At 57.8% G+C, this 27,938-nt stretch overlaps 1 protein-coding gene across 2 annotated transcripts; it reads right to left on the bottom strand.

Annotated features, from left to right (window-relative positions):
* Positions 1-10,304: 10,304 nt before the first annotated feature.
* On the bottom strand, positions 10,305-27,908 carry DIRAS1 (DIRAS family GTPase 1). Of its 2 annotated transcripts, none has more exons than XM_044999106.1 (2): positions 27,772-27,908; positions 10,305-15,119 (listed from the first exon to the last, which is right to left on the bottom strand). In XM_044999106.1, exon 2 carries the CDS (start codon positions 15,093-15,095, stop codon positions 14,499-14,501), a length of 597 nt encoding a protein of 198 aa, XP_044855041.1. In that variant the 5' UTR covers positions 15,096-15,119; positions 27,772-27,908; the 3' UTR covers positions 10,305-14,498. The 2 variants fall into 2 exon arrangements, with proteins under 2 accessions (XP_044855041.1, XP_044855042.1); XM_044999107.1 differs by lacking the exon at positions 27,772-27,908 and adding an exon at positions 17,395-17,698.
* Between the last annotated feature and the right edge of the window lie 30 nt (positions 27,909-27,938).

Raw genomic sequence — 27,938 nt, forward strand, 5'->3', positions numbered from 1 at the left:
GTTCAGATTTATTGTGTGACCTTGTCTGAGTCAGGTAACTGTGCCCGTTAGCGGCCCAGGCCAGGCAGAAGCAATGTTTTCAGAGTGCAAGGACAATGAAATCTACCAGGCATTTCAGGGCTTGCTAAACATCTGTCAGGATCTAACTGGCTCTACACGTGACTCCCACCAGCTGTCACTTTTGTTCACACTTTATATGAAAGGTCCACAGTTCCTAAAAGGTTAACAAATGGTTAATTGATGTTTTAATCTGTGCTGATAGCTCATTATAAACTCCAGCCAGAGCTTATAACCACCTTCTACTGATGTGCTTATTACTACCTATGACACACGCTGCTCAGGTTTGTAACATGCTTATAACGTCCTAATCATCATTAACCCTTTCAAAACTATTCCTAAACGGAACCTTAATCTAATGGGTGCTTTAACTTTTTCTTCTTGCAGCCGGATGGCTCCCACAAGTGATCGCTTTCCACATCGTATCTTCACAGCTGATCAGCATAAACAGAGGCCAGACACATTGGCACTGGAAAATGGCTTTGAGAGGGTTAATTTTTTTGATGTTAAACACGGGCACCTCAGATTCTGCTGTATTTATTTGTCCTTTGCCCAGATGCCCCTCTGGGTCTGTATCGCTGCTGCTTTCCCCCCCAGTCGTTCGCAAAGAGGAAAATATAAACCCCACCAAGGGCCCGAAGCACAAAAAGGAAAAGTGAATTCTCCTTCCTGACCACGCTGCCTGGCTCTCCTGACGTACCTGCAACTCAGAGCTAAGATCCGCCGTGTGGATCTGAAAGGAGAACTGGCGACTCAGCCCTCACAAGGCAGCAGTGGATCAATCCAGGCTCCGTCCCCATATCAGCCGTGAAGGGCAAAGGTCCCTCCACTGGCTGAGGTTTGGCGTCTGGGAGGGACACTACTAAGGGGAAGGGAGTCAGCAGACTTGACTGGCAGAGCTGAGAGGGAAACATTCTTGCCGTCTCCCCATGCAGTTTGACATTAGTCCTTTATGCATAATGCACAAACTCCTCTTTCATCATCTCGCTGCAGCAGGGACTCCCAGAGCCAGGGTCTTCAGCCGAATGTGTCACTTTGATGTCGGGGGGGGGAGGGGGGAATGCAAAGAACTTTGTTATTTTATTTCAGCTTCTCTTTTTGCTTCAATCATGTGACATAAATGAAAGGAGCCCTGGCTGGGCGGGGGTTGACGGAGGAGGAGACTAGAGCAAAGAGACAGCCGGGAGGATGGGAAAAGGGAAGGGTGTGGTGGCCAGTGGGGACTAAGTCAGTGGTTGTTTCAAAAGACCGAAAGCAAAATAATGGCGCCTGAAACTGACAGAGGCAGTGGGTTTGCAGTGGTGTGGTAGCTGTGTTGGTTCCAGGCAGGGGCGGCTGTAGGATTTGCGCCGCCCCAAGCAGGGCGGCACGCCGCGGGGGGCGCTCTGGCGGTCACCGGTCCCGCGGCTCCAGTGGACCTCCTGCAGACGTCCTGCGGATGCTCCACCGAAGCCGCGGGACCAGCGGACCCTCCGCAGGCATGCCTACAGGAGGTCCATCGGAGCCCCCTGCCGCCCTCCCGCGGGACGCCGCCCCAAGCGCGCGCTTGGCGCGCTGGGGTCTAGAGCCGGCCCTGGTTCCAGGATGTTAGAGACAAGGTGTGGGAGGGAGTATGGTTCATGGACCCAACACCTGTTGGTGAAAGAGACAAGCTTTCGCGCTCCACAGAGCTCCTCTTCGGGTCCCCAAAGGCCGCCGGCGCAGCTATAAAACTGTAAACACTGGGCAGACACCCACGGTCGGACTTTCAAGAGTTTGGTGTGTTGGGTTCTGAGTGCGTGGAAATCTGGTCCTTCTTTGGGTGCCTAAATAAACTCACAAGACATCGCCACCTGCCTCCCGTCGGCCCACGACACCAGCCTTCATTGCCTGCATGTTTCATTTTCCAAGAAGCACTTTTGGCCTTTTGCCCATGCCGTCCCCATGTGGGATGAGCTCCCTGTAAAAATCTGCCAAGCCCCCTCCTCCTCCTCCTCCTCCTCCTCCCAACTCTCCTCTGCTGCGATGCTACGAGGAAACGGCTAATGGTTAGGCCTCTGGTGAGCAGAGTGCTGCCCATCAGCTGACCAGGATTGTCTCATTGGGTATGTCCACACAGCTGGGTCAGTGAACGTGATCTCCTGGGGCTTGGTCTGTGGAGCTAAATATTGCAGTGTAGACGTTCAGGCTGGGGCTGGGTTCTGAAATCCCACAAGAGGGTGTGACGTACCCAGGTAGAATCCAGACTAATGAGGAGCTGTGTCACTCCTGCCCTCTAACCTGGGGGGCCACTGACAGTGCTTTGCTGTGGTAGCCTCCTGGCTGGACTGCTCTCAAACAGCCTCCAGCATGCAAGTCACTCCCAGCTATGTGTGCATGTGAGCTGCAGCCAGCCAGCCTGGGCTCTCACCAGCCTGGGTTATACTGCAGCGTGACCGCAACGTACTTCCAGTCATATCCAGTACTGCCCAGCCCTCTCCTGGACAGTGCGAGTTTATGTAACGCCTGTTATGTCTTTGATAGAAATAACATGCATGTAACTTGCCATCCCACCTGGAGTTTCCCAGGCACTTCCATTGAAACTCACTGGATTAGATACATCAGTGGCAAAAGTTTACTAACTACCAAGAGAGAGATTTTACGTGAGTACAAGTCGTGAGGCATACAAGTCAGAAATGGTTACAAATACCTAAAGTTAAAACACTCCTGGTGCCTAACTTAACACACTATGTTAAATTCAAAGCCAAGTTTTCTCACCACATGCTCTCAGCGGTCTGACTTCTTAGGTCAGGATCCTTGCCCCACTCCAGCGCTGCTTCCTTTGCCTTCAGGTGCGGTGATGGCAGTGGGCAGAGAGCGGGGGTGGTGCCTTAAAGTGTTTACCCCTCCTCTGTAGAGTTTCAGTCCACCTTTTGAAAACCGTTTCCAGCTGGCTCCAGGAGACAAAAGGACTATGGGGAAGGATGGTCCCTGCTGCTTTTTTCTCAGCTGTTCGAGCTTCCTTTGTCTCCCCTTCCTGCTTGAGGACTCCGCACACATTGCTTGATTGGAGCCAGACCTGTTCGCCAGCCTCAGTCTGGAAGGTGAGTTATTAACGCCAGGCAGTGGAATCTTATAACTTCACAGGCACGGTTGTCACACACGTTCTACCAGGACACTAATGACCTGCCAATTAGGAGTTTTAAAATGATCCCTCACAAGGCATCAGGTGTGGACAGAGCGATATCTTCTGTCACATAGGGAGGGGGGCTCAGAGCCTCGGCTCCAGGCCAAACCCTAATGTCTACACTGCAACCTTTAGCCCCACTGCTTGGCCCCATGAGCTTGAGTCAACTGACCTGGGCTCTGAAACTCAATGTCATGGGTTTTCTTAAGTACTCCTCTGTCTGTCTCCACCTACTGTCACTTGTCTTATACCTAAATTGAAAACTCTCTGGGGCAGGGACCATTTTTGGTCCTAGAACTGATCGATTTGGCCTTGGGGCAGTCACTACAATGCTCTGTGCCTCAGTTTCCCCATTCAAAAGCATTGTCTGTTCCATATGAAGCCAGGACCCAGTTCAGCCTAGAGGGATGGATGGGGAGCACAGGACTCAGTTTCTCCTCCCCTACACCCACTCTGCCATGGTGTAAATGAGTGCAGGGGGGAGGGATGGAGAATCAGGGCCTCGGTCATTGCCATATGCAGCCAGACCCTACACAACCTATAGGAGCCATGATCATGACCCTATGGAATTTTCACCCCTGAAAGGGAAGGGGCCAGTGGCTCTTGGAAATCCAACCCTGCTCTTCCCGGTGCTGCCAGTTCCAACGCCCAGTCTAGACACGTGGTCCATCGGGAAGCCCCAAGTCCCACTCCGTGCAGCCAGCCTGGCTCATTAAATGCTTCACAGGTGTGGCCAGCTGGCTAGAGGCAGCCGAGGCCCAGGCGGCCGTCCCAGCACAGGGACATCTCCTCAGCCAGCTTGGCTCTGGCATTGCACCGGCTGCTTCTTCTGCTTTGCACCTGAGCAGGCCTGGCACCTGGGCATGGCGGGAACCTGCCTGAGAAACCAAGGCGCTCCACTCCGTGGATGTTGGATGATACAGGGCTGAGGCCAGGGCACAATAAGTTGGGCGGGGGGAATAGCAAAGACGTGAGAGCCAAAGGGAAAAGCCAAGTGGAGGAGGGAGATGCCCCTGGAGCTGGCAACGGCAGGGCTATGTTAACGTGCTGGGTCGTGTGCAGGGGCACTGCAGCCCCCTGCCAGATGCTGTGCCAGCCTGGCTCATGTGGGTGTCTCTGCAAAACCCTCTACTGGGTGACAGCGCTAGCTTGCTGCACTAAGAGACTCTGTCTCATTTAGCTTGGGCAGGGGAGGGTTTTCTGGAGAAGGTTGTTGATTCCAGCCCTGCTCGGTGTTAGCTGGTGTCTGTATGTATAAAGCGCAGGGAATTGCTATTCTTGGGAGAATACCACACCTCCATGCCGGGCTTGGCACGGGCCATTACAAATGCACTGGCAGCTCTGCAGCCGGCAGGGATCCGGTGCCCCCTCATTGGGAGCCACGTCTCCATTCCCTACCAGCAGATACTGCGGCAGCCAAGGGGAAGGCGGAGCGGGGGGTGGGGGTGGGATTGGACAGGGCTGCCCCTTGCCACGAGGTCAGCATGCTCCTGCCCTCGGGGATGGTGGGAAGCATCCATCCCATGACTAGCACACACCCTGCACTATAGCGTCTCCATTGCAGGGGACGTGTGCTCCCAGCACCAAAGCTGGGGAGATCAGACTCTTTCACAGCAGATCCCCTGCCCACCCCGCACATACCGAGTCTTCAAGGGGCCCAGCAGACACTGCCGGCCATCTGGAGATCACTGGGGTTCTGCCTCCAACAGTGGGGAAAAAATACACACACACCCCTCACTGAAACCCCTGCTGCCTCCACACAGCCCCCGCCCTCCCTCCTGCAGACAGAGAACCCAGCCCCTGGCATCCGGCGCCGGCTAATACTGGCCCTTCCCTGACAAGAGCCCTGCTCACGCCCTCTCCAGGCCCTGGGCTCTGTGCTCAGATGTCACTTCGACAACAGCAAACCCGCTCGGGGCAAGCCGGGTCAGACCCAGCACTGACGGGGCTCATGGGTGGGTGCTCCCACTCGTTCCCAGCCCCTCTGGGGGGCAGCCAGGGGCCGTGCTGCCTGAAGCGGGTAGCTGGGTCTAAAGGGTCGGTTGGGAACCCTGGTGGGATCGAGCAAGGAAAAGCAATAGCTGCCCCCCGTCAAAAAACCCCTTAGGAACTGCAGCAGTCAGATCCTGTGGCCTGGAAGTTGTTTTCACCCCCTGGTGGCTAAGCGGGGCTGTGCACAAGCAGTGCCGGGAGTCGGTGCTCCCTTCCACCTGCTCCCGACAGGCCCTCAGCTTGCTTCTGCCGTAGGACGAGGCCCAGCTCTGGAGGGGAAAGTCCTTTCCTGTGCTCCAAGCGAGGCCGCATGCCTCTGTCCTCCCTGCACAGCAGCGTCTGAGGAGACCGGCTCAGGCTTGGGGGTTTGTTTGGCTTTGCAACGTCGAAATGGGCTCAAGGCACAGAATTCGGGGGCAGGTTTGGACTCAGAGAGCTGCCCGAGTGACGGGGATCTTGGTTCCTGGCTGTGTGCTGGGGGGGGTGCGTGTGCTGGCGGGGGGGGGGGGGGCCTTCCATCTCTCCACATGCCCCTGTCAGCGAGTTGGCAGCTGGCGTGCGGCAGCTGCTCCTTACACTGTGCACAACCACCTTGTGCGCTCACCTTGGCCTCCCCAGTGTGTCTGTCTCAGCCACCTGTTGTCTCTCACTCGAAATGCAGATTGTGGGCATTTCTGGGCAGGGATGGGGCTCCCTGGGGCCCTGAGCCTGGATTCACACCGCAAAGCGCTGCCCCACTACCAGTCTCCCGGGATCACTCTCTGCTCTAACACAGACAGCAGCACTGCTGCAGTTTGAGCCCAGAGACCCCTGCTGGCCCCTGCCATCCAGCCAAGGCACTGGCCGGGTCCGGGAAAACAGCCTGGAGGAGGAGGAAGCTCAGTAAATCCATGGTCACTTTTTGCACCTACACAGCTGATGTGCACACCTGTGGCACAGGGATAACGGCCGGCCCCGCCCCCTCGGCAGTGCGAATAGCTGCAGTGTTAATGAGAAATAGGTAGCAGGTGGACTGTGAAGAATAAATCACTCCAGGCAAAAGTCCCTTGCTTTTTGGTTTGGCTGGTGTTACAGGCTGGGGAGATGAAAGGTGTGCAGCTAATTGAATGAGGGGTCAGATCCTGGTGGAAGCTCCAGCAGCATAAATCCAGAGGAAGCTGATTAAGCTAAGCAGATAGACCCATTGGAACAAAGCAGAGGTTGGTCCATGGGCTCTTGCAGCCTCCCGGAAACGGGCTGAGATCAGCGTGGGTCTGGCTTGTGTTCCCAGGCCGTGCACTGGGCAAGGGGTGGGAAGCAAAGCAGGGTGCTAAGCAGGACTGGCTCAGGCTACCTGGGAGTCTCAGCATTGCCGCTAACAATCTGGGAGGTACGGCGGATGCTGAACGCCAGCAAGGGCAGAGAAATCCCATGAAGGCCCCTCGAGGCGACAGATGGGAGCAAGGAGAGAAGCGAGGATCCCGTGGAAACCTGCAGCCGAATGCATCTGGAGGGAGAGGCATGGGGCAGGGCTGGAGGAGACCAGGGTGGGACTGAGAACTTGCAACACAATGAGTGGGGGGCTGGGTTGGGCAATATAGGCCCCGTTCCTCGCTGGAGGTGGGTGTGAAAGGCTGCCCTCTGGATTTCACTAGTGTAAGCAGCTGGCCAATGACCTGGGGGAACACCCAAAATCATCACTGGTAAAGTTTGCAGATGATCCAAAAACTGGGGGCAGGGTAAACAATGAAGCGGGCGGGTCACGGATTGATTCAGTGTGAACTAGATCCCTTGGTAAGGGGGGTGCAAGTAAACAAGATGCCTTTGAATACGGCTGGATGTAAAGATATACGTCGAGGAGCAAAGAGTGTTGGGCATGTTCACAGGAGGGGGGACTCTGCCCCGGAAGTGGTGCCTCTGAAAACGATTGGGGGGGATAATCAGCGGACCGGGAGCTCCCAGGGTGGCGCTGTGGTCCAAAGAGCTGATGCCATCCTGAGATGCATAAATAAGGGAGCAGAGAGGCGACTTTACCTCGTGTTTGGCCCTGGTGCGGCCACTGCTGGAATCCTGGGTCCCGTTCTGGTGCCCGCAACGCAGGAAGGATGCTGATAAACTGGAGCGGGTCGGAGAAGAGCCGTGAGGAGGATTAGAGGGTTAGAAAATCTGCTGTATAGTAAGAGTCTGTTGAGCTACAGGGTGGCTTGATCCCAGCATGGGGAACAAACATTTAATACGGGGCTCTTGGCTCCAGCAGCCGGGGCTAGCCCGCTCCAAGGGCTGGAAGTGGCAGCTGGACGGATTCCGAGGGAATCCAAGGTGGGAATTTTTCAGTGAGGGTAATTAGCCACTGGAACAAAGGACCCAGGGGCCGGTGGGTTCTCCCTCACTGGCAGTGCTGCAATCCAGACTGGCTGTTTGTCTAGCAGCTCTGCTCTGGGAAGGGTCTGGGGGCTGGTCTCCGGCCCAGGCGATCCAGGGATCAGACCCTTCCGGCCTTGCAGGGGGTGAACGTAGGCTCTCCCCAGCCTTTGCCATCTCCTGCTCCCCTTTCTCCTCCAGCCGCCCCCACTCACCTGAGCCCCAGCCCCCCCCATCTCCCACGTGCCCAAAGCAGCCAGCTTCCAAACACCCAGGGAGCAGATGGTTTCCACGGCAACAGGCCGAATGACGCATTCCCAGCACTGCCAGCCCCTCTCCCCTCAGGGGAACCTGCCACCGGGCTCTGACAGAGAGGGGGAGGGGGTGGTGATTGGCACCTGCCTTGGCGAGGGGGGCGGCAGGGGCTAGGCGCTGGCACAGAAGGGGGCTGAGAGCGTGCACAACTGTGACACCGTGTCTCTCTCACGCACACACACACACAGGGACACGCACATGCACACAGGGGTGCATGCACACGCATTCACGTGCACGCACGGACAGGTGCACGCGCACACACACATGCTCCTATGCATGCACACCTGCTTGTGTCTATTCACTCCCCCATCACACCCCCTTCCCCTCTCATCCTGCCCCCATCTGGCCCATGCACCTCGCCTGCCCCGTTCACACCACAAAGGGGTTGTTGTGTGGGCAGATCACTTCCTCTCTCTCTCCCCCACACCCTGCGTCTCATCTGCTGTGGGTTTGTCTAGGACAGGGGAGTCAATCCGGACTCAGGCAGAGGGTGGATTCACTATGCCGGGATAGCCATGCTGGCTGGTCTGGGGCAGGGACGGTCTCTCCGTGTGTCTGAGCAGCGCCTGGCACCCTGGGCCCTGAGCTCAGCTGGGGTCTCCAGAAACATGAATAAATAACACTGCTCTTCCCCTGGGGGCTTCTAAGGCCCCATCACCTCAGTATTGAACCCCCACCCCGCTTGCCCTACAGACACCACCCCCATACACTGTCCCAGAGGGGCATATTGCACCCCACTCTCAGACACACCACACACCCTCCAGCTAGCAATATGAGAGGTCTAGGTGTGCCCCCCGCAGCTGAGCCACGATGCTAGGCCGATGTGTGTGGGGGGATGCAGTGCAAGGCATCCATTTCCTGGGTGTCATGCTAGCAGGCTCCCAAAGCTGGTGCCTGCGGAGGGGGAACATCACTGCATGCTGGGAGAGAGACACTTATCCTGGGCACCGTGTGCCACCCTGGATCAGGGTCCCTGCCCAGCCAGGGCGAGGGGACAGGTGAGCTCCTCACCCACATCACCCAAGAGCCGGGCTCTGCCTCCTAGATTCCCAGCGGGTGCCAGCCGCTATTCCTGGTTCCAGGGTCCTGTGCACATTCCCAGCCCCAGGCTCCTATAGGGACACACGCACACACGCTCAAATGCATCTGAGCCCCTCAGACACTCCCGCTCTGTGTCTCTCACACCTGCCCTGCCTCTGCCTGGACAAGGGCCCTTGCTGAGCAGCGCACCGGTGCCTGGTTGTGACCCCTCCTGCTCCCTGCCCCAGCGCCCCCACTTTGGAGCTCAGGGCCTGCTGGGGTGACTCTAGGGCTGACGAGCACCGCGGTGTCGGGCTCCCCACCAACCTGCCTCTATAGCAAGGATCCCGTGTCACTCACCGAGCTGTGGATTCCAGGTCCCAGCTGCTCCGTATCCGCAGAAAGCAGAGAACGGGGAAGGGGGGGGGCATATGGGAACCATGCCCATGACACTGCTCTCGTGGGCCCATTGTTGGCAGGGTAAGAACGCAGGAGCCTCTGTGCCCCACAGGGGTGGGAGCCTAAGGCCGAGGGGCCTCTCTTGCCTGGATAAAGAAAGTAGCCCCCCCCGGAGCAGAAAATTCCCCTCCCACTTTCTTATCGCTTTATCCCCAACGCCCCCTGGAATCAGCCCGCCCGCCCGGAGGCTCCAGGTGGTAAAATGTGGCTTGGGCTGGCTCTTTAATAAAGGAGCAAGGTGCTGTACCCCCCACCCCTTGCCGTGGGTGGAGCCCCATGCCAGCAGGTAGAGGAACGGGACAGCTGCCGAGGGGGAGGTCCCCTGGGGAGTCCAGTCTTGCTCCTTCCGTCACCTGGGCTGATGGGTGGGGCTCCAGAGGTGGTTGGTGGCAGGGCAGTGGCTCCAGGCCCCAAGTGACTGGCCAGCTGGGAGGCTGCTCTTACAGGTGGCCTGTGTGGACGCTGGGGCTTGGCACTGGGCTGAGGGGGTGGCCCTGTCCGTTGACCCTGAGCCAGGCCACGTGGCTGGTGCGTTCCAGCTGCTGGTTCATAAGCAGAATGGACCAGGCACAACACTGGGTCCTCCACGGTGTGTGTGTGTGGGGAAGTCTAGGTTAGGCACCTCCCCCCTTGGGGCAAAGGAGGCAGCCTCTAACCCCAGGCGAAGCACTCCTCCAGGGGCCTGCTGGCAGGGGAGGGATTCTGGGCAGGTGCCACGGAGCCCTTGTTTAGAAGGGAGAGGGCTGGAAGCTGGCTACAAGGTTGGCACGGCAGCCCTCACCCAGGGGAGATGGGAAGTGACAGAATTGGACAAGGCAGAGCCAAAGGTCTTGTTGCAAAGACCGTTGGTCCAGGAGTGACTGACCCAGACCAATGAGGGATCAAGCTGCAGACACTTCCACCTGGGGAGATCAGATATTCCCAGCCAGGCCATGCTATAAGCCATTGATCACACCAACCATGCGGGAATGCAGGAGTAATTTATTTATTTCAGGAAGACTAGTTCTAGAATAAAGGCTACATTGTAATATCATCTTGTTCCTTTCTTTCTTTGTTCGGTTTGTTTTAAAAAGCCAGTAATGCATGGGAGCTAGTTACTGATCTCATGCTGGCGTCAGGGGGGTCTAGGCAGGACTGGTATTTACAATGCAAGATACGAGAGTTGCGTTTCAAAGCACCATACAATATTCAAGACGCCAGTCTCTTAGCTGGGAGTACGTTATCTTCAATATCATATGACCGGGCGAGATACACGTGTAAACAAACATCTTGCTCCTCGTTATTATTATTACTGGGCCTCGTTTCAAGGTGATGTGGATGGGTCAGTCCCTCGACAAAACTCCCCCCCGCCGTGCCTTGCTTTCGATACACAGCCTGGCCTCTGGGGGTAACAGGCTAATGGGGCGATCCCAAGCCTGGCTCCCCCTGTCCGAGACATGGGCTGAGCACGGCTATGCTGAGGGGGGCTTCACTTGAGTCAGAGCCTACGTTCCTCGCGGGGGGCCTCGGCCAGCCCCCCTTAGCGCCAAGGGGAAAGGTTCCCACTGAGCCGGGGGAGGCTGCTCTGCCTGACGGATCGGCCCCGCTAGCCGAGCAGACCGCTTGCTCAGATTGCACCAGGGGACATGGGAGGGATTTGGGCTTGGCAACCCACCCCCACCCCCCGGTGGCACCAGTGCGCCCACCCCGGGCCAGGGATAGCCGAGGCTCCTCCTCGTTAACTCGCAGCACAGCGGCTGCTCCCTGGACCCCCAGCCAGGGAGAGGAACGAGCCGCTGGCGAACCCCAATGCAGAGAGACTCCTCCTACCCGCTAGTGGACAAGCCGCCCCTAGCGGTGAGGAGGCCCCCAGCGCCCCTTAGGGGACGGGTTTGGGCGAGCAGAACATCCCTTCCCTGGTGCAGAGTCGGGAGGGGACCGCCTGGCTAAGCCACCCAAGGAGCAAGCTCAACAGGGAACACAGCTAGTGCCTGGAGGGATTCCAGCTGCTTCCTGCTGAGTCCTCCTTGGGCCGCAGGGAGCCCCCAGATTCTGCCCTGCCTGATGGAGCGAGGGGCTGGGAGGGGGTTCAGAGAGAGCCCCCCCTCTTCCTTCTCCAGCTGCTCACCCAACACAACCCTGCCCTCTCTGCGATCTGACCCACCCCCTTATTAGACATTTTTGTGGCTGTCTCTGCGTATCCAGGGCTGGAGGGGGCCAGATCCCCCCGCTGGCATAAAGCGACACAGCCCCTATTGACGTCCGTGGGGATTTACTCCGGCTCGGGGAGCTGAGCCTGGGACGGGCTGCTCCGCACAGGTCTGCAGCCCAACTCTGCAGGTTCAAAGAGGCCAAATCCTGCCCCCACTGGAGCATGGGGTAAAGTCTGGTCAGAACTTCTCCCCTTCGGGTGCTGCTTTGGAGTCTGACTCGCCTGGGGTTTGCCAGTCTCCAGGCAGAGCTGCCCCCACCCCCCGTGATGCCACCGTGGTGGCTTCACCGGCTTCATCCATGTGGCCGTGGTGATGTCACCGTGGCATCAAGCCACCGGCAGGCTACCCCAGCAAGGCAGCTGGGGAAGGGGTGGAGGGAGAGGCCATTGGGCCCAGTTCCAGACCTGCCTTGTCTGCAAGACTGCCAAGAGTCCAGCAGGCAGCGCGTGCATCAGGCCCGGCCTCACTCCCCGGGGCCCGGCAGCGCACACCCAGGGGCGCCCCCGTCAGCGCTCACCACCATTGTGCTAGGTCAGGGCTCCCAAGGAGCCCCACACATTGTGCTTCGGCCGGCAGCTTCCGGGCTGCGAAGGGTTAAAGAGGCAAGGGGGCTGGTGAGTAGCAGGGCTGAGCTCAAGGGGCTCCTGCCGCAGAGAGGAGCCCAGGCTGCAGGGGTTCTGGGTCAGCCTATTACAACCACAGGGGCTGGGTGCAGGGTTTGGGTCCAGCTGGGATGTGCCTGGGGTCACCCCACTTGGCACGGCTACCCCTGAGCATCTGCAGCCATTCCCTAGGGAGCGTAGGGATAAAATACCCGCTGCTGCAGTACTGGCATTGCCAGCTGCGGTGCTTGGGGCTGCCCCTGGAGCAGACCGGGGGGAGGGGGCGCACGGCTGCTGTGCATTGGCAGGGAAGGAGGGTGGTACTGGGAGAGCAGGGAGGAGGGTCTTTCTAAGATGGGTGGTACCCACTGGAGCAGACCCTGTGCCATCCGTCGCCGCTGGCTCGCTCACTCTGGTATGAGGGTTTAAGTGCAAAGGTTTCCCCTCCCCCCGGCTCCTGATTCAGATGTCACAGAGCTGGACCATGGCCCTCTGCAGAGTCTGTGGCCGCTGCGGGAGGAAGGCTAGGAAGCAGCTCGGGATTCAGACGTCTCTAGCTGGAGAGATCCAGCCAGATTTGCAAAGCAGGCCCCTAGTCCACGTGCAAAAACAGGGCACTGTGCGTGCAAAAGGGGACGTGTGGAAATCGTGTGTGCGCAGAACAGGCATTAGTGCAAACACCAACGGGCAATCAAGCCTGCGGGTGCCCAGTTTTTGTGTGCAAATGCTTGTCTCGCACCCCCACCCAGTGTGTGTGCACCATAGCCTGTTTTGCACCACCACTACCAGCTGTTGTGCACCAAGGGCTGCCTGCTTGCACCCGGAAATACACTGTTTGCACAGACAGTGGTGCTGGGGCAGATGTTTGCATAGACAGTGGTGCTAGGGGCAGATGTTGCCCAGTGACACTTTCCACTTCAGGCTGAGATTCTTACCAAACCTAGCACTGCCATGCCTGCCCCGGCCCAGCCTAGCCCAGTGCAGCCTGGCATAGCCCGGCCTGGCCCATCAGTTTGCCCCTCATCCCTCAATGCCCTGAAAATCCCACCGGCTCCACACTGCGTCCAAAACACCATCAGGGTGCCGGCGCTCACCCCTCCTCCTTCACCTCTAGCCCTTTCGCCCCCACTGCTGGCTAGGTATGTGCTATTCTTTTAGTCACCTCTGCACTACCGACCTCTCACACTGCGCTGGTGCCGCTTGGCATTTTGGCAACAACAAAAGAAAAAGGCAAATCCTGGGGGTGAGAAAGGGATCACTTCTCTCTGGACACCCTGCCCTCATCCCACCTCACAGCTGCCTCGGCGTAAATAACTCCCTTCCAGCTGGGTTCTGTCTCGTCTCGCTGCGCTCCCATTCCTGGCCACTCCTCCTAGGCTAGTGTCTCGTTCTCTTTCACTTGGCCGTGGCCAGCTAAAATCCTCCTTGGGCTGAGCACATGCATTTTGGTTTTCAGTATCTCCCACTGTTCAAACAGCCAGGGCCTTCGACAATGTAGAGACCCCTCCTTTGAGTGCCACTGCCCAGTGGGGTATCGTACCCGCCCCGGCTGTCCTTGTCGGCTTCCAGGTCCTTGTGCAGATCCTCATTGATTAACCAGCGTCTCTTGGAACTTGGGCAAACAACCTGAGAGCGGCCCCATCCCCAGCAGGACCGCGGTGACCTTGGGATTGTGTTCCAGCCTGGACACACGAAGCGCGTTGCTAGTCCTTCGACGTCTCCGGTTAAGCGACGTACATCAGATCACCCCTTTGGGAATTGTGTGTGTTCCTCTGACTGGTAAGGAAGGGTCTGGTGAGGGCTTGAGAGCAGCCTCTTACCCCTCGCTTGTAGATCTGGGGTCTCGGCGGCGTTGGGGAACCAAACGATGCCCCCCTATGCCCCAGCTAAAAGTTGTCTGTGTTAGCAGCACTCTCTGTTCAGTTCGTGCCGGAATACGTGAGTGTGTCTGTGAAGAGCTGAGTGTCCATGCCATGGCTCAGACAGGTCTCCCCCGAGGCTGCACCCACAGACGGAGTCAAAAGCCAGAGAGTGGGGAAGAGAAGAGAGAAAATGTTGATCGAGAGTCTTCTTCCTGCGGCGTTTCCTTGGCTTCCCCCACGCGTCCCTCGTCTCGCTGCAAACAAACGCAACCGAAATGCACGTGTGCGACCCAGCCCCAGCCCCCAGTATTGCATATCCCCCTTCCAGAGAGCGAGACCAGGGCCCTCGTCGCCAGGGGAGGGGAACGTACCGAGCGTGGAATCGGAAAGGGAAACGGTCCCCAGAGCAGTCACAGTGATAAGATGCAGCGAGAGGGAGGAGTGGGGGAGACGGGAGGGCAACGCCGATGTTTAACTTGTAGGGCGGAGAAGAGACGAGGGACAGTCCGGTGCTTTACATAAGGCTGCATTTCCCCTTGATTTTGTCTGTCCTCTTCTGCTTGTTGGACCGCTTGCCGTCGATGTTGAGGCTCATGTTCCTCCTCTTCTCCAGGTTGAGCAGCTCCTGGAAGAGCTCCTTGACGTTGTAGTTCATCTTAGCCGAGGTCTCCATGAAGGCGCACTTCCACTCCTTGGCCACGGCCTCCCCTTCCTTGGTCTCCACCTCCCGCTGGGTCTCGTCACACTTGTTACCCACCAGCATGACGGGGATGGTGTCCACGCTGCCCTTGATCTGCAGGATCTGCTGGTAGATGGGCTTCAGCTCCTCCAGGGACTGCTTGCTGGTGACGGAGAAGACCAGGATGAAGGCGTGGCCTTTGGAGATGGAGAGGCGCTGCATGGCCGGGAACTGGTGGCTACCCGTGGTGTCGGTGATCTGCAGGGTGCAGACGCTCTTGTCGCAGCTGATGACCTGCCGGTAGGTGTCCTCGATGGTGGGGATGTAGGTGTCCCGGAACGTCCCCTTCACAAAGCGCAGAACCAGGGAGCTCTTGCCCACACCGCCGGCTCCAAACACCACCACCCGGTAGTCATTGCTTTGCTCGGGCATTTTGAACGGGAGATGCTGACGCACCTGGAGGGGGATGAGACGAAAGGGAGCGAGAAAGAGACACGTCACAGGGTGGGAACGACGAGGGGCAGGAATGGAACGGGCATAGCAGGGCGGGATGGGCCAGACTGGCTGTAGGGTTTGACCACCCAGTGCGGCAGACGGCTCATCTGTCATACTGGTTCCAACCATCAGTCCCTGCACTCCACCTCCCCATCTCCTCGGATAGGGTGACCAGACAGCAAGTGGGAAAAATCGGGACAGGGAGTGAGGGGTAATAGGTGCTTATGTAAGACAAAGCCCCATATATCAGGACTGTCACTATAAAATCAGGACATCTGGTCACCCTACACTGGAAAGGGTAAAGGAAGGGCCACTATGCCCATTTGACAGACAAGGGGATAAGGTGCAAAGAGAGTCAGTGACTGGGCCATGGCTCCATAAGGATCAGGACTTGAACCTGGCCCAGCACCAACCCCAAGGCACAAATCGCTTGCATTTCCCTAGCCCCTGGCATGCCAATGGCATCGCCTCACCCACCACTGAACTGCAGCCACCTCTGGGGTGGAGCACGGCAGCTGGCAAGCAACAGCTGCACGGGGCAACCCAGACCGTGCTAGTCTTGGAGCTTGAGAATGAGGGAGAACGACCAGGCTGGCTGGTGCGGGGAACATGCTGGAGGGGTCAGCTCTGCCGCCCCCCACTGCAGTGGGAAGAGAATAAACCCCTGATTGTCAGCATGGGGCCCTCTCCTCAGCCTGCCACCCGGGCTCACGCTGCTGATGGTGTCAGCCCCCCACCAACACAAAGAGCCGATGTGCCGTGGAAGCCCGGGCCGGTGGGGAGGCCAGGGCTGGGAGCGAGGGGGACTCCGTGCGCTGCGGCTCCCCGGCTGCACCAGGGAAGCTGGCAGAGGGTCGGCCAGGCCCTGCATGCTAATCAGCCTCCTTGGGTGTTCTCCAGCCAAGCGGAGGCGGTGAGGAAGGGCCATCAGCCGGAACCTCCCCCGCTGCTGTCACGCGCCCCCAGCGCCGCAGAAGGGAGCCCTGGACTCGGGGAGACGCTGGCTGGGCGTGGGATGGGGCTGGGGTTCCCTGGGTTTCATGCCAGAGGGACTGACTCCCGTGGGGTGACTTTGCAATGGGTGGGGGCTGGGGGACGTGCTGCTTGGCAGGGAGCCCACGCTCCAATATCTCCCCCACCCCCTGGATGCAGCACATCAGGGGTCTCCTCCTCCTCTGGCAAACCTCCATCTGCTGCCAGCCAACCTCCCGCACATGGGTCAGGCAGCCAGGAGCTCGCAGAGCCCGGGCCCTGCTTCTCTCTCCCAGCACCCCCAGCTGGCAGGATAGCGGAGGGCGGGGCAGGTTGGATGCTACCCCCTTGCTCCACAGAGCAAGCCTGCGGCTCGGGAGCAGGCTCGGAGGGGCACGGCCGTTCGCGCTGGTGCAGCGGGGCAGGAGAGCAGCAGAATGGGGGCGGGGGGGGGAGGCTGGGAGACCCAGGATTTCCTGAGGGCCGGCTACAGTGTGCGCATGGAGGGGGGAACCCCACAGAGGTTTCACTTCCCCAGCCCAGGTCTGGGAACGGGAAACTGGTGGGTGTGGGCTGGAAGTGGTCCAGACACCTGAGCACACATCCCCTGGGGCCCAATCCTGACCCAGCGGCACAGTCCCATGGAAGTGGATAGAGTTACTCACTTGAGTGAGAATTAGCCAGGTGAGTAGGGGGTGGCAAAATCAGGCTTCTGCATGTTGTTCTTTTGTTAACACTTAGGGGCCCCAGCTGAGATCAGGGCCCCACTCTGCCAGGTGCTGGCCAGACACAGTAAGAGCCGGTCCCTGCCCAGCTGAGATCAGAGCCCCCTTGGGCCGGGCGCAGCCCAGACACACAATGAGAGCCAGTCCCTGCCTCGAAGAGCTCGCCGTCTAAACAAAGGAAGGCTCATTAACCCCATTTCACAGAAAGGAAACTGAGGCCCAGAAAGATTAAGGCCCACATTTTAGAAGGGATTAAGGTGCCTAAACCCCTTTAAAAAACTGGGCAATCTCCTCGCAGCTAAGCCACCCTTCCTCTCCACGTCTGGGTACTTCTGCCACATGCCCATCGGTCCCCACAGGAGTCCAGTTCCAGTTCTCTTCCTTCCCCAAGCGCCTCTGCTAACTCCCATCTCCCCTCTGGCATTGAAAACCCCTGGGCTGGAGTTCCGTGCGCACCCCGAATGGAGCCTGGCGGTGCCAGTGCTGGGCATAGAAGAGAGATGGCTCACCACCCGCAGGTGGTAACCACTTCTCCTCACCCTCCGTGGGGTTTCTTTTTATCCACTCCAGCGTGGTTTCTGACCCCTCCCCAGCAACCGGCGATGGATCCAGAGGTCAGGTGGTGAAATTACTCGCAGCATCTGGCGATCGGGGTTTCCAAGCAGCCCTGCACTGCCAGGCAGCTCTGCAGCGGCACCGTGGGTCACGTCTGCACAGCAGCTGCCGTTTTAGCTATTTAAAAATAAAAAGGTGTGTGTGTGGGGGGGGTGTCTGTACATCCAGAGGAGCGGGGAATGGGGGGGACATTCCTCTAAATTCCCTTCTCATCGCTAGCAAAGGGTCCGTTTTTCCTGCCTGTTGGATGAAATTCACCCCCGTGCAAAGGGCCAGCGTAGCCCAGCAGTCCTGGCTTCCAGCCCCCCCACTTTAACCTACTAGCCCCCACTCCACACCCAGAGCTGGGGGTCGAGCCCAGGAGCTTTGATTCCCAGGCCCCCCTCTCTAACCACTGCAGCCCCCACTGCCCAAGAACCGCGCCATCTGTTTGCCCTTGAAGAGTCCTTGGGGCACCGTCCCCACTGAGAGAGCCCCAGGCCCCTGCCCCAGAACAGACTGGGCCAGGGAACATGCAGGATGCAGTGCTGGGTCCTGCCTTGCTGCCCGGGGGGGACTTCCCAATAATAGATCGGCACTTTCTATTTTGATAAGATGCCACAGTGCAGCCAGATGGCCCGTTCGCTGCCACCGGCACAGCATCTGCAGCAGGGTTTGCTGGAAGCTCACAGTCTCTGAGGGGGCGAGGGCTGGCTGGCTGCCGCCCCCTTTTGCCTTGGGGTGCCCGGCTCGGAGCTGGCGCAGTTCAGCAATGACAGGAAGCCAGTGGCGTCGCCGGCCAAGGTGAAATGAGTGAGTTTGGGGGCTCTCAGTCCAGTGGCAGGAGGACAGGTGCCCCGGACACTAAATTCACCAGCACTAACCAGCCGGGTTCTCGGCAGGCTTAGCAGACAAGCTGAGGACTGAGGCGGCCACAGCCAGCCAGCTCCCCTCTCTGCCTACGGAGAAGTCAGGGGCAGCATGCGGAGGTGGCTGACTCTGCAGGTCCCCAGGCTCTGCCTGGGCTGGAGGATGAATAAAAGGCTTCAGTCTGCCGGGCGTTCAAATCGGCACCTTCAGCCAGCAACAAACACTTGGGAAATTGAAACATCCCCCCCACCTGCGCCCTGCAACACTCAGGGGTGGGCGCTGCACATCCCTGCCTGGGGAGCTTGTCCCTTCCAGCAAACCTCGGCTCCGATTCTGCTGTGGGATGAACCCAGCACCGAGATGCTCAAAGCCAGGGGCTGGGTTAGAGCACTGGGAACCCCACACGGGCACCATCCTTGACCTGCTTTGCTCTGTTGACATGGGGTGGAGGTAGCTGTGAAACTGTGGGGCCTTCAGCTCAGCAGCCGTGTGGGGCTCAGTGCACAGTGCAGACCAATGAGAGACACACACTGTGCTCTCGCCAGTGGAGACTTCTCATTTGTCCTTTCCTGCCCCCATTTTCCTGAAGGTTTTTTTAGACTCTGTGTATGCATTCTGCCCTTCGCACAGGGAAATGTTAAGAATTTACAAGGGAAGGGAAGGATTCCTTGTAACTAACAGCGCCAAATGCCACCTGGGACATAAAAGTTGTACTCAGTTCTTCGGACTCATAGCAACACTGGGAACAAAGGGACGTCATTCCTCTGGGCCTCGCGCAGGCATTTACACCAGTGCCAAGTGAATGCAAAGGCACCCGGATCTCGTAGCATCTTATAGCAGCTCAGCACTAATGTAAATGATTGCCCAAGGCTGCAAAGAATTGGACCCAAAGCTTCCACAGTCAGAAGCCAGTTGATGCTGTTGCTAGTGACATCCAGGACAGAATATTGCCGTGATTACAGTACGCCTAGGCACCCCAGCTGAGATCAGCGCCCCATAGTGCCAGGTGCTGCACAGACACGCAATGAGAGACAGGCCCTGCCCGGAAGAGCTCACCACTTAAATAGACAAAGGGTGGGAGGGGAAGTGACTTCCCCATCCCAGCAGGTCAGTAGCAGAGCTGAGATTCGAACCCAGGAGTCCTGGTGCCCACTCTGCCAGACCACACTGCCTCACGTAGCTTTCATCTGTTTTGTTCATAGCACCTCCTGGGAGGGAAGCCACCACTGCTGCATTCCAGTCAGCAGACCTGACTCCGACAGACACACAAGCTGCAGATCTGCTGAGTGAGCAGCTGCCATTTTCACACAGGCGTTTGTGGCTGTTTTAACGGCAGCGGCAGCGAAAGACACTTTTGATCAGCCACTTCCTAACTCCAGGGACAGCGTGAAAAACAACAGCACCCGCCAGGCGCTGCGGGTAATCACCCCTCCGGAGTATTGCGTTACCCAGCAGCCCTGAATCCCGCTGGAGATTCTTTAATACCGTTCAGAAATTTCCCTCTGCCGTCTCCATCAATTATTGATGGAAATCGCTCCAAACAACAGCCCGATTCACCAGTCATTGCACCTCACGAGCAACTCCAGGGAAAGGCAGTGGGGTAAAGCCAGGGTGAGTGAATGGGGACATTGAAAACCAGGCAGGTTTGGGGAGATGCCAACACTAATCTGCCCCATAGATGGCACCCGAGTCTGGGCATCAGTGTGGTGTGGTGGATAGAGCATAGTCCTAGGAATAGGGACACCTGCTTCTATTCCCAGCCCTGCCACTGGCCTGGTGGGTGACCTTGGGCATGTCACTTCACCACCGTGCCTCGGTTTCCCCATCTGTGCAGGAGGGATCACGAGAACGACAGTCGCTTTGTAAAGCGCTTTGAGCGTGACTGATGATAAGAGCCAGGGATTAGCATCACTCCTCGGCCAATTGGAACAAGAGCATCTCCACTGCAGCCGGGAGCGAGCCAGAGAGACAGACTCGAGCTAGTGCACTAAAAATAGCGGCGTGGATGTCGTGCCTCCATCGGAGACACAGGCTAGCCCACAGCCCCAGGGGTCTAGGGGGCATCTCGCCCCCAGCCGCAGCATAGACCCAGTAATTAACAGGATATTGAATGTGGCTTGGGGCCAGGTTTTCAAGGCAGGGCCCCCAATGTGCAGAACGCTGGGGAAAATCTGGTCACTTCCATTGATTCCTAGACAGGTGCTGAACTCCTGCAAATACCCCAACCCCAGCGCTCCATGTAGACAGGGACGGTTGGAATAACACCATCCCAGCTGGTCCCCAAGGGATTTTTAACCATAACAATCCCAGCCTGCCCTGGGGACCTGATCCCCTCGCCCTGCTTCATAGATGCCAGTGTGAAGTGGGGGTGAAATGCTACCAGGGCACAATGGTAAACTTTGCGCACCCACTTTGCACCGGTGTGAGTGGCTGCACAAGGAGCAGGTGACGTGAGACCCAAGCCCAGACGGTGTTAGTTACCCTGACCCGGCCGTTGGGACCTACTTTGCAAGTGAAGACAAGCAAGATGGAGACAGGAGTGGAAGTCTCAGGGCAGCTACATGGCAGCTGGACGTCCTTTGTTTTTCAGTAAGACACAAACATCTCAGAGCCCAGTGCTGAGCTGGGCTGGGGCTCCCCCCGCACCCCAAAGCTGCCTCGCCCCGTCTCTCTCTAGGCCAGCTCTTGCTACAGGCCTTAAAACAAATGCTTCTCCCAGAGACCATCGGCTCCAGATCACCAGCACCAAGCTCCCCACCCCACCCCAACTGTTACCTATTGGGTGGCCTGTGCTCAGTCTCAGCCCATCTTCCCAGGGTGTCCAGATCACAGACACAAAACCACATCGGCACCCAGATTTTCCAAAGCACCCAGCAGCACCCACTGGGAATCCACCACCCCTCCCCCACTGAGAACAATGGAGAATCCACCCCCCAGCCTCCACTGAAAACAACAGAGAATCCACCCCCCCAATTGAGAACAATGAAGAATCCACTACCCCTTCTCCATTACAATGGAGAATCCATCCCTGCATTGAGAACAATGGACAATCCACCACCCTGCCCCCATTACATTGGAGAATCCACTCATCATTGAGAACAATGTCAAATCCACTCCCCTGCTCCCCAATGCAATGGAGAACTGAGCCCCATTGAGAACAATGGGAATGGGGGCGGGGCTTTGAAAACCTGGCCCCAGCTGAACATCTGAGCAGAGAAAGCTCTGAGTAGGCAGCTGGGCCACGGAGCCATCAGCACAGAGGAGACTGTTGTGGGGGAGCAAGGGGGGGTTAACCAGATGATAAAACCCTTCGTCTTTCCCCTGCTCTAGGGCCCTGCAGGCTGAAGGCCCCTCTGATCTGCCCGCTGGCCCAGGCAAGGCTGGTTCGCCATCCCTGATGCTCTCAAAACATCCCGATCCCTTCACAACTGTACGAGCAGCTGGGAGGGGAACCGGGGCGAGTTCACCCGCTGCTCTGCCGGACTGGGGGGGGAAGGGGCCTGCAAAGGCCAGCAATGGAAAAGTCCCCCTAGTGCATCTGACTTCCCAGTCTGGCTCTCCGCCCCCCCAGCCTTGTTTGTGTATTTAAACCATCACTGGTTAGGCTTTGTTCTAAGTTAATTTAATGCTGGTGAAAGACAGAACAGGGGGACCCAGGGAAGCTGGGCTTGTGGTAAGGCATTGGAAAGGGACTTGTTAAACAGCCGCTGCACTCCAGCCCAGAGGTGGCTGCATTTCAGTGGTGGGTGAGGTGATTAGGCAAACGGGGTAAGGGAAACCCAAGATACTATTGGGGGGGGTTAGTCTTGTGGTTAATGCTAATGGATGCTGAGCACTTTGGAAAATCTGGCCGCATCCTTCAGCCACCTGGATGGGAGCTGAGCTCCCCTAACAACATGGCCTCACCTGAACCAGCCACTTCTGGGGAGGGAGGAGCGGCCAGGTGGACAAGATGCTGGTCTGACTGCGTGTGTGTGTTTGGCTGAGGAGCGAGCTGGGAGGCTGTTGGGTGTGAACCCCGCAACTGAGACTCTGGGTCTGCAAAACTGTTCTGGATCCATCCTCCTTTTTGCCTCTTGTCATTTAACCTCACGGGTTTTTCCCTCCAAGGGCAGGGCCAGGTCCAGACCCAGTGACATTTCCCCAGCCAGCCCCTGCTTTGCGTTAGGATTGGCCCCTCTCTGCCTTGAATCCAGGCCAGCACAGGGGGCTCTGGCCACTGCACAGAACCTGCCTGCGTTTTCTTCTCCCTTCTCCTTTCCTCTCCCTTTCCCTGCTGCGGTTTCCTACTTCCCTCCCCAGCCGACCTTCTCCTGTCCCCGGCCTCTCTCCTCAGTGGAACCGAACAGCCGCCCAGCCTGAGCCAGGCTTTCAACCTCCTCATCTTTTTAGCATGGGTTCAAACTTTGGGGGAATGAGTTTGCCAGGCCTGCTGAAAAGCCAGCTTGGGACCTGGACAGAGAGGAACCACCCAGGAGAAACCAGGGATTCCTCTTCTATTGTCCTTGGAAAGATGAAGGCCGGGGTTTGAAGCGTTGAACAGAGGATTCTGCTGTTCCGAACCTGAGCACTGAGCCACCCTTTAAAATACTGAGCTCTCAGACGGCTTTGTCTGCACTGGGCAAATGGACCGTGTTAGAAGGCATGTTAAGAGAGGCAGCGTTTCCCAGTGGTGAGGGCACTTTCTAGGAGCCAGCCGACCTGCGTGTTAGTCTCAGCCCTGCCACTTACCTATGGGGTGATCTTGGGCATGTCACTTCACTGCTTCGTGCCTCAGTTTCCCTCCTGCCCTTCGTCTTGTCCATTTAGATTGTCAGCTCTTTGGGGCAGGCACTGCCTCTGGCTGTGCGTCTGTGAGGCACCCAGCACAATGGGGCCCTGATCTCAGCTGGGACAGGGACCATCTCTGACTGTGTGTTTGGGCAGCGCCTGGCACAACGGGCCCCTGATCTCAGCTGGGAACTCTGGACACTAGCATTATAATAAAGAAAGGGGCTGTCATGTCCAGACAACGGGGGACTCTGGCCTTAACCACGAGTAGCTAACACATTCGTCCATGTCCACACTAAGTGCTACTTCAGGGTTAACCTCATGTTAGCACACAGCCCACCACCACGGTACATCTCCCCAGTGGAGACACAGCCAGACTCTGCAGCAGACGACACCCATCCCCATCTCCCCTGTTTCAGATCACACGAGGGGTTCCACTCTAGTGCCATGGTTTCCAGCTACCCCCTGGTGGGCACATCCCAGAGAAAGGAGGGGACGGGCCAGATAGGGTAAAGGGTAAAGCAGTGGTTGGGGTGCCAGCCTGTGACGCAGAAGACAAGGGTCAATTCCCAGCTCTGGCACAGATGCCCTCGGTGACCTTGGGCGAGCTGATTAGGTCCGAACCCTCAAAGGGATTTAGGTTCTTCACTCCCATTGATTTCTATGGGAGTCAGGTGCCCAAATAGCGGGGCGGGGGGGCAGTGCCTCAGTTCCCCATCTGTGCAATGGGGACAATAGCCATTCCCCTCTCCACCGGCTTGTAGGGATAAATACTTCAAAGATTGCGAGGTGCTTGGGCCTCGTGGTGACGGGGAGCGAGAGAAGCCCCTCAGCAGGAGAGGTTGGTCCCTCCCACCTTCTGCTTCACCGGGTGACACCCGCCCCTGGGTGCAAAATCCCTGTCCTTCGCCCTGAGCCACTGGTGCCTTCGCCCCGCCAAGCTCGCAGCCCCCGTGAGCCCCCAAGGCCCCTCGGGAGGCTGTGAGGCGCAGAGGAGAGCTCACCGGTGGCGCTGGGCAGCCTCACCCGGGGCCTGAGGGCTCCCGACCTGCTTGGCAAGGGGGTAGATTTGGGCTGAGGAGGTGACAGAAGCAATCGCAGGTGGTAAATTCCCAGGGGTGCAGGGCGAACAAGCGAGCAGACAGTTCTACGGCCCTAAGAGTCCCAGTGAGAACCCCCTGGCCCCAGGCATCACTCCCCCCTCCTCTGCAAACACCGCCCAGCCCCCGGGCGACAGGGGTGCAGCGCCACTGGGCGATGCCCAGCTCATGTGCCAATGCTTGGGCTGGCGTGCGGAGGATGCAGCGCTGGGCTCTCTTGATCTCCATGATATGAAGGCCAGAGTTGGGCACCGAGCTGTCGGGGTGACAGGACAGACCTCCCCTTTTGCTGCAAACAGCTGTCCTGCCCCTTCGTTCGCAGGTACGTCCCAGGATCTCAGAAAGCCCCCCGGCCCCAGTGGGGGCAAGGCACCCGCTGCTGAGAACAGAATCGGTTGCCACCACTTTTCAGATGGTTACGAGGGGCCTGATCCTTCGAGGAGCCGAGCACCCTCAGCTCATGCAGGATGGATGGGAGTCAGATGGCATCCGGCACCCCACCCGGTCCCCTTCATCAGGACATCCCCTCGCTACCCCAGTCAGCAGAATCCGTACAGCACGGCCATTATCCTGCAGTCCCCAGAGCAGACCAGACCCAGGAGAAGGCAAGTTTCAGGGGGAGGGGGGGAGAGAAACCTTCATATGCTTAGAGCAACTCATGGTGGTTAACTCTCCAAGCCACTTCTCCGGTATTGCGGGGGAAGGGGGGGCATGGCCCAGAAGGGGGGGGTGCTCCTGGCACCCACTGTGTCCCATCTTCATCTCTGGCATTTGGCAGGGCCTGAAATATGGTGGGTTTCACCAGGTGGAGTGTGTGGGGGCAGGGGGTGAGGGGGGCAGGTGGGACTGCCAGCCGGGTTCTTCCAGTATCCAGCACTGTCCGCCCAACCCGCTATGCTGCGTGGTTTGCCCAAACCAGTCTGATCTCCCATTCGGGTTACAGGAGCCTTGGACAGCTGAGTGCAGGCTTGGGGCCGCGTCAAGGGTTCCCACGGTGCTTCACAAGCAATGGCCTGTGTGCGTGTGTGTGTCTGTGTGCCGTGTGTGTGCCATGTATGCTGTGTGTGTGTGTGTGTGTGTGCCGTGTGCAGTGTGTCTGTATGCCATGTGTGCTGTGTATGCCATGTGTGTGTGTCTGTGTGCCATGTGTGTGTCTGTATGCCGTGTGTCTGTGTGCCGTGTGCTGTGTATGCCAAGTGTGTGTCTGTGTGCCGTGTGTGTGCGCTCTATGTATGTATACACAGATCTAGAGATAAATATACACATAAACACACGTGTATGACCTCTAGATATGTGTGTGTCCATGTATGTGTGACCTGTATGTATGTATATACAGAGAGAGCTAAATATATGTGTCTGCTCTACATAAGAACATAAGAACGGCCAGACTGGGTCAGACCAAAAGGTCCATCCAGCCCAGTATCCTGTCTGCCGACAGTGGCCAATGCCGGGTGCCCCAGAGGGAGTGAACCTAACAGGCAATGATCAAGTGATCTCTCTCCTGCCATCCATCGCCACCCTCTGACAAACAGAGTCTAGGGACCCCATTCCTTACCCATCCTGCCTAATAGCCATTGATGGACTTAACCTCCATGAATTTATCCAGTTCCCTTTTGTATGTATATATATAGAAATCTAGACACACACACAGACAAACACATGCATCCACACACGTACACACATTCACATCCACTCCAAGAGCTCGTTAACAGCTCACGCCCGGTTTGCACGCGTCTGTTCATGCTCTGAACAAAAATACCTTGATTGCACCCATACCTATTGGATCCAATTCACCTAATAGCAGGCTGCGCCTTAATTAGCAGCAGGACCCTCTGATTAGGAAATTGAGTGCGTGGAGGAGTAATGGAGGGGGTTTATTTTGGGGGCTCCATGAGCCAGCTGGCTGCCTTGTGATCACCTTCCCGCACAGAACACGTAGCTATTTATATATTTTTATATATTGCCTACGGAGGGTCAGAATAGTCGTGTACAGCTCGGCACGGAATAAACAACTGCTAATTCCTGATGGGCAATGAGGAAATACTGCACTAGAGAATGCAAAAAGCACAAAAGGAAGATGCTGCTATACAGTATGGAGCTATAGACAGTTACAGGATAGATAGATAGATAGATAGATAGATAGATAGATAGATAGATATGGGGTGGAGGGAAATGAGAGAGGAAAGATAGATAGCTAGATCTATACAAAATATGTACATAAATCAATCTATACACCTCAGTACATACGCATGGATAGTGCATATGTACATCAATTGATATACATAGATACCTCTATACATACACATCTCCATATATTTATATGTACACAGACACATTTACACACAGATATACATACAGACACATGCATGTAGAGATGCCCTTCCATGTGTCGATAGATGTACAGGTGTGTATATAAAGATCTGACTGCAGAGATAGATGCTCACACAGTCAGATGGCTAGAGGGGTGTGTATGACGATAGATGGCTAGAGGGATAGAGAGATGGGGATAGAGGACAGTGGGTGGGTATGGGGATAGGTGGATAAAGGGAGGATATGAGGATGGGGGGTAAGAGGATAGAGAGGTGGATCTGAGGACAGGGGGTGGGTATGAGGATAGAGGGACGGGGGTATGAAGATGGGGGGTGGACCTGAGGATGGGGGATATGAGGATAGAGGGATGGGGAGGTATGAGGATGAGAGGGTATGAGGATGGGGGGTGGATCTGAGGACGGGAGGGCATGAGGATAGAGGGATGGGGGGGTATGAGGATAGAGGGATGGGGGGGTATGAGGCTGGGGGGATCTGAGGACGGGGGGGTATGAGGATACAGGGATGGGGGGGTGAGGCTGGGGGGATCTGAGGACGGGGGGGGTATGAGGATACAGGGATGGGGGGTGTGTGAGGCCAGGGGGATCTGAGGATGGGGGGGTATGATGACAGGGGGGGTATGAGGACACAGGGATGGGGGGGTGAGGCTGGGGGGATCTGAGGGGTATGAGGATGAGGGGGATCTGGGGATGGGGGGATCTGGGGACGGGGGGTATGATGACAGGGGGGTATGAGGATACAGGGATGGGGGGGTGAGGCTGGGGGGATCTGGGGACGGGGGGGTATGATGACAGGGGGGTATGAGGATAGAGGGATGGGGGGGTATGAGGATAGAGGGATGGGGGGGTATGAGGCTGGGGGGATCTGAGGTCGGGGGGGTATGAGGATAGAGGGATGGGGGGGTCTGAGGCCAGGGGGATCTGGGGATGGGGGGGTATGATGACAGGGGGGTATGAGGATACAGGGATGGGGGGGTGAGGCTGGGGGGATCTGAGGGGTATGAGGATGAGGGGGATCTGGGGATGGGGGGTATGAGGATGGGGGGGATCATTTACACCCGCCCTCCCCCCCCCGCCAGGGTCCGGGGCTCTCGGGTCCGATGTGCTTTTCAGCGCCAGCCCCCCCGGCCCGCGGGGCCCCGCTGCAGGGCTCCCCGCCCCGCCCGCCCCCCGGGATCGGGCTGCACCGGACGGGGGGGTGCGCAGGGGGGGCACCAGGCGAGCTCGCCGCCAGCCGCGCCCGGCGCTGCCTTACCGTCCGCCCGGCCCCGGGCTGCAGCCGGCTTCCCGCGCCGTGTGCTGGGGCCGCGCTCCGAGCCCCCCGGCCGGCTCCTGCGGCCGCCCCCGCCTCCGGGCCAGCCCCGGCCACTCGCGCAGGGAGCGGGGGCTCTGCTCATGGGTCAGCGGCGCAGCCCCGAGCCC

The sequence above is a fragment of the Mauremys mutica genome, chromosome 24 (assembly GCF_020497125.1).
Source record: "Mauremys mutica isolate MM-2020 ecotype Southern chromosome 24, ASM2049712v1, whole genome shotgun sequence".
Lineage (NCBI taxonomy): Eukaryota > Metazoa > Chordata > Testudines > Geoemydidae > Mauremys > Mauremys mutica.

What these genes read in the sequence shown, in the direction of transcription:
- DIRAS1 (XM_044999106.1), bottom strand. Translation starts at nt 15,095, where the DNA reads ATGCCCGAGCAAAGCAATGACTACCGGGTGGTGGTGTTTGGAGCCGGC.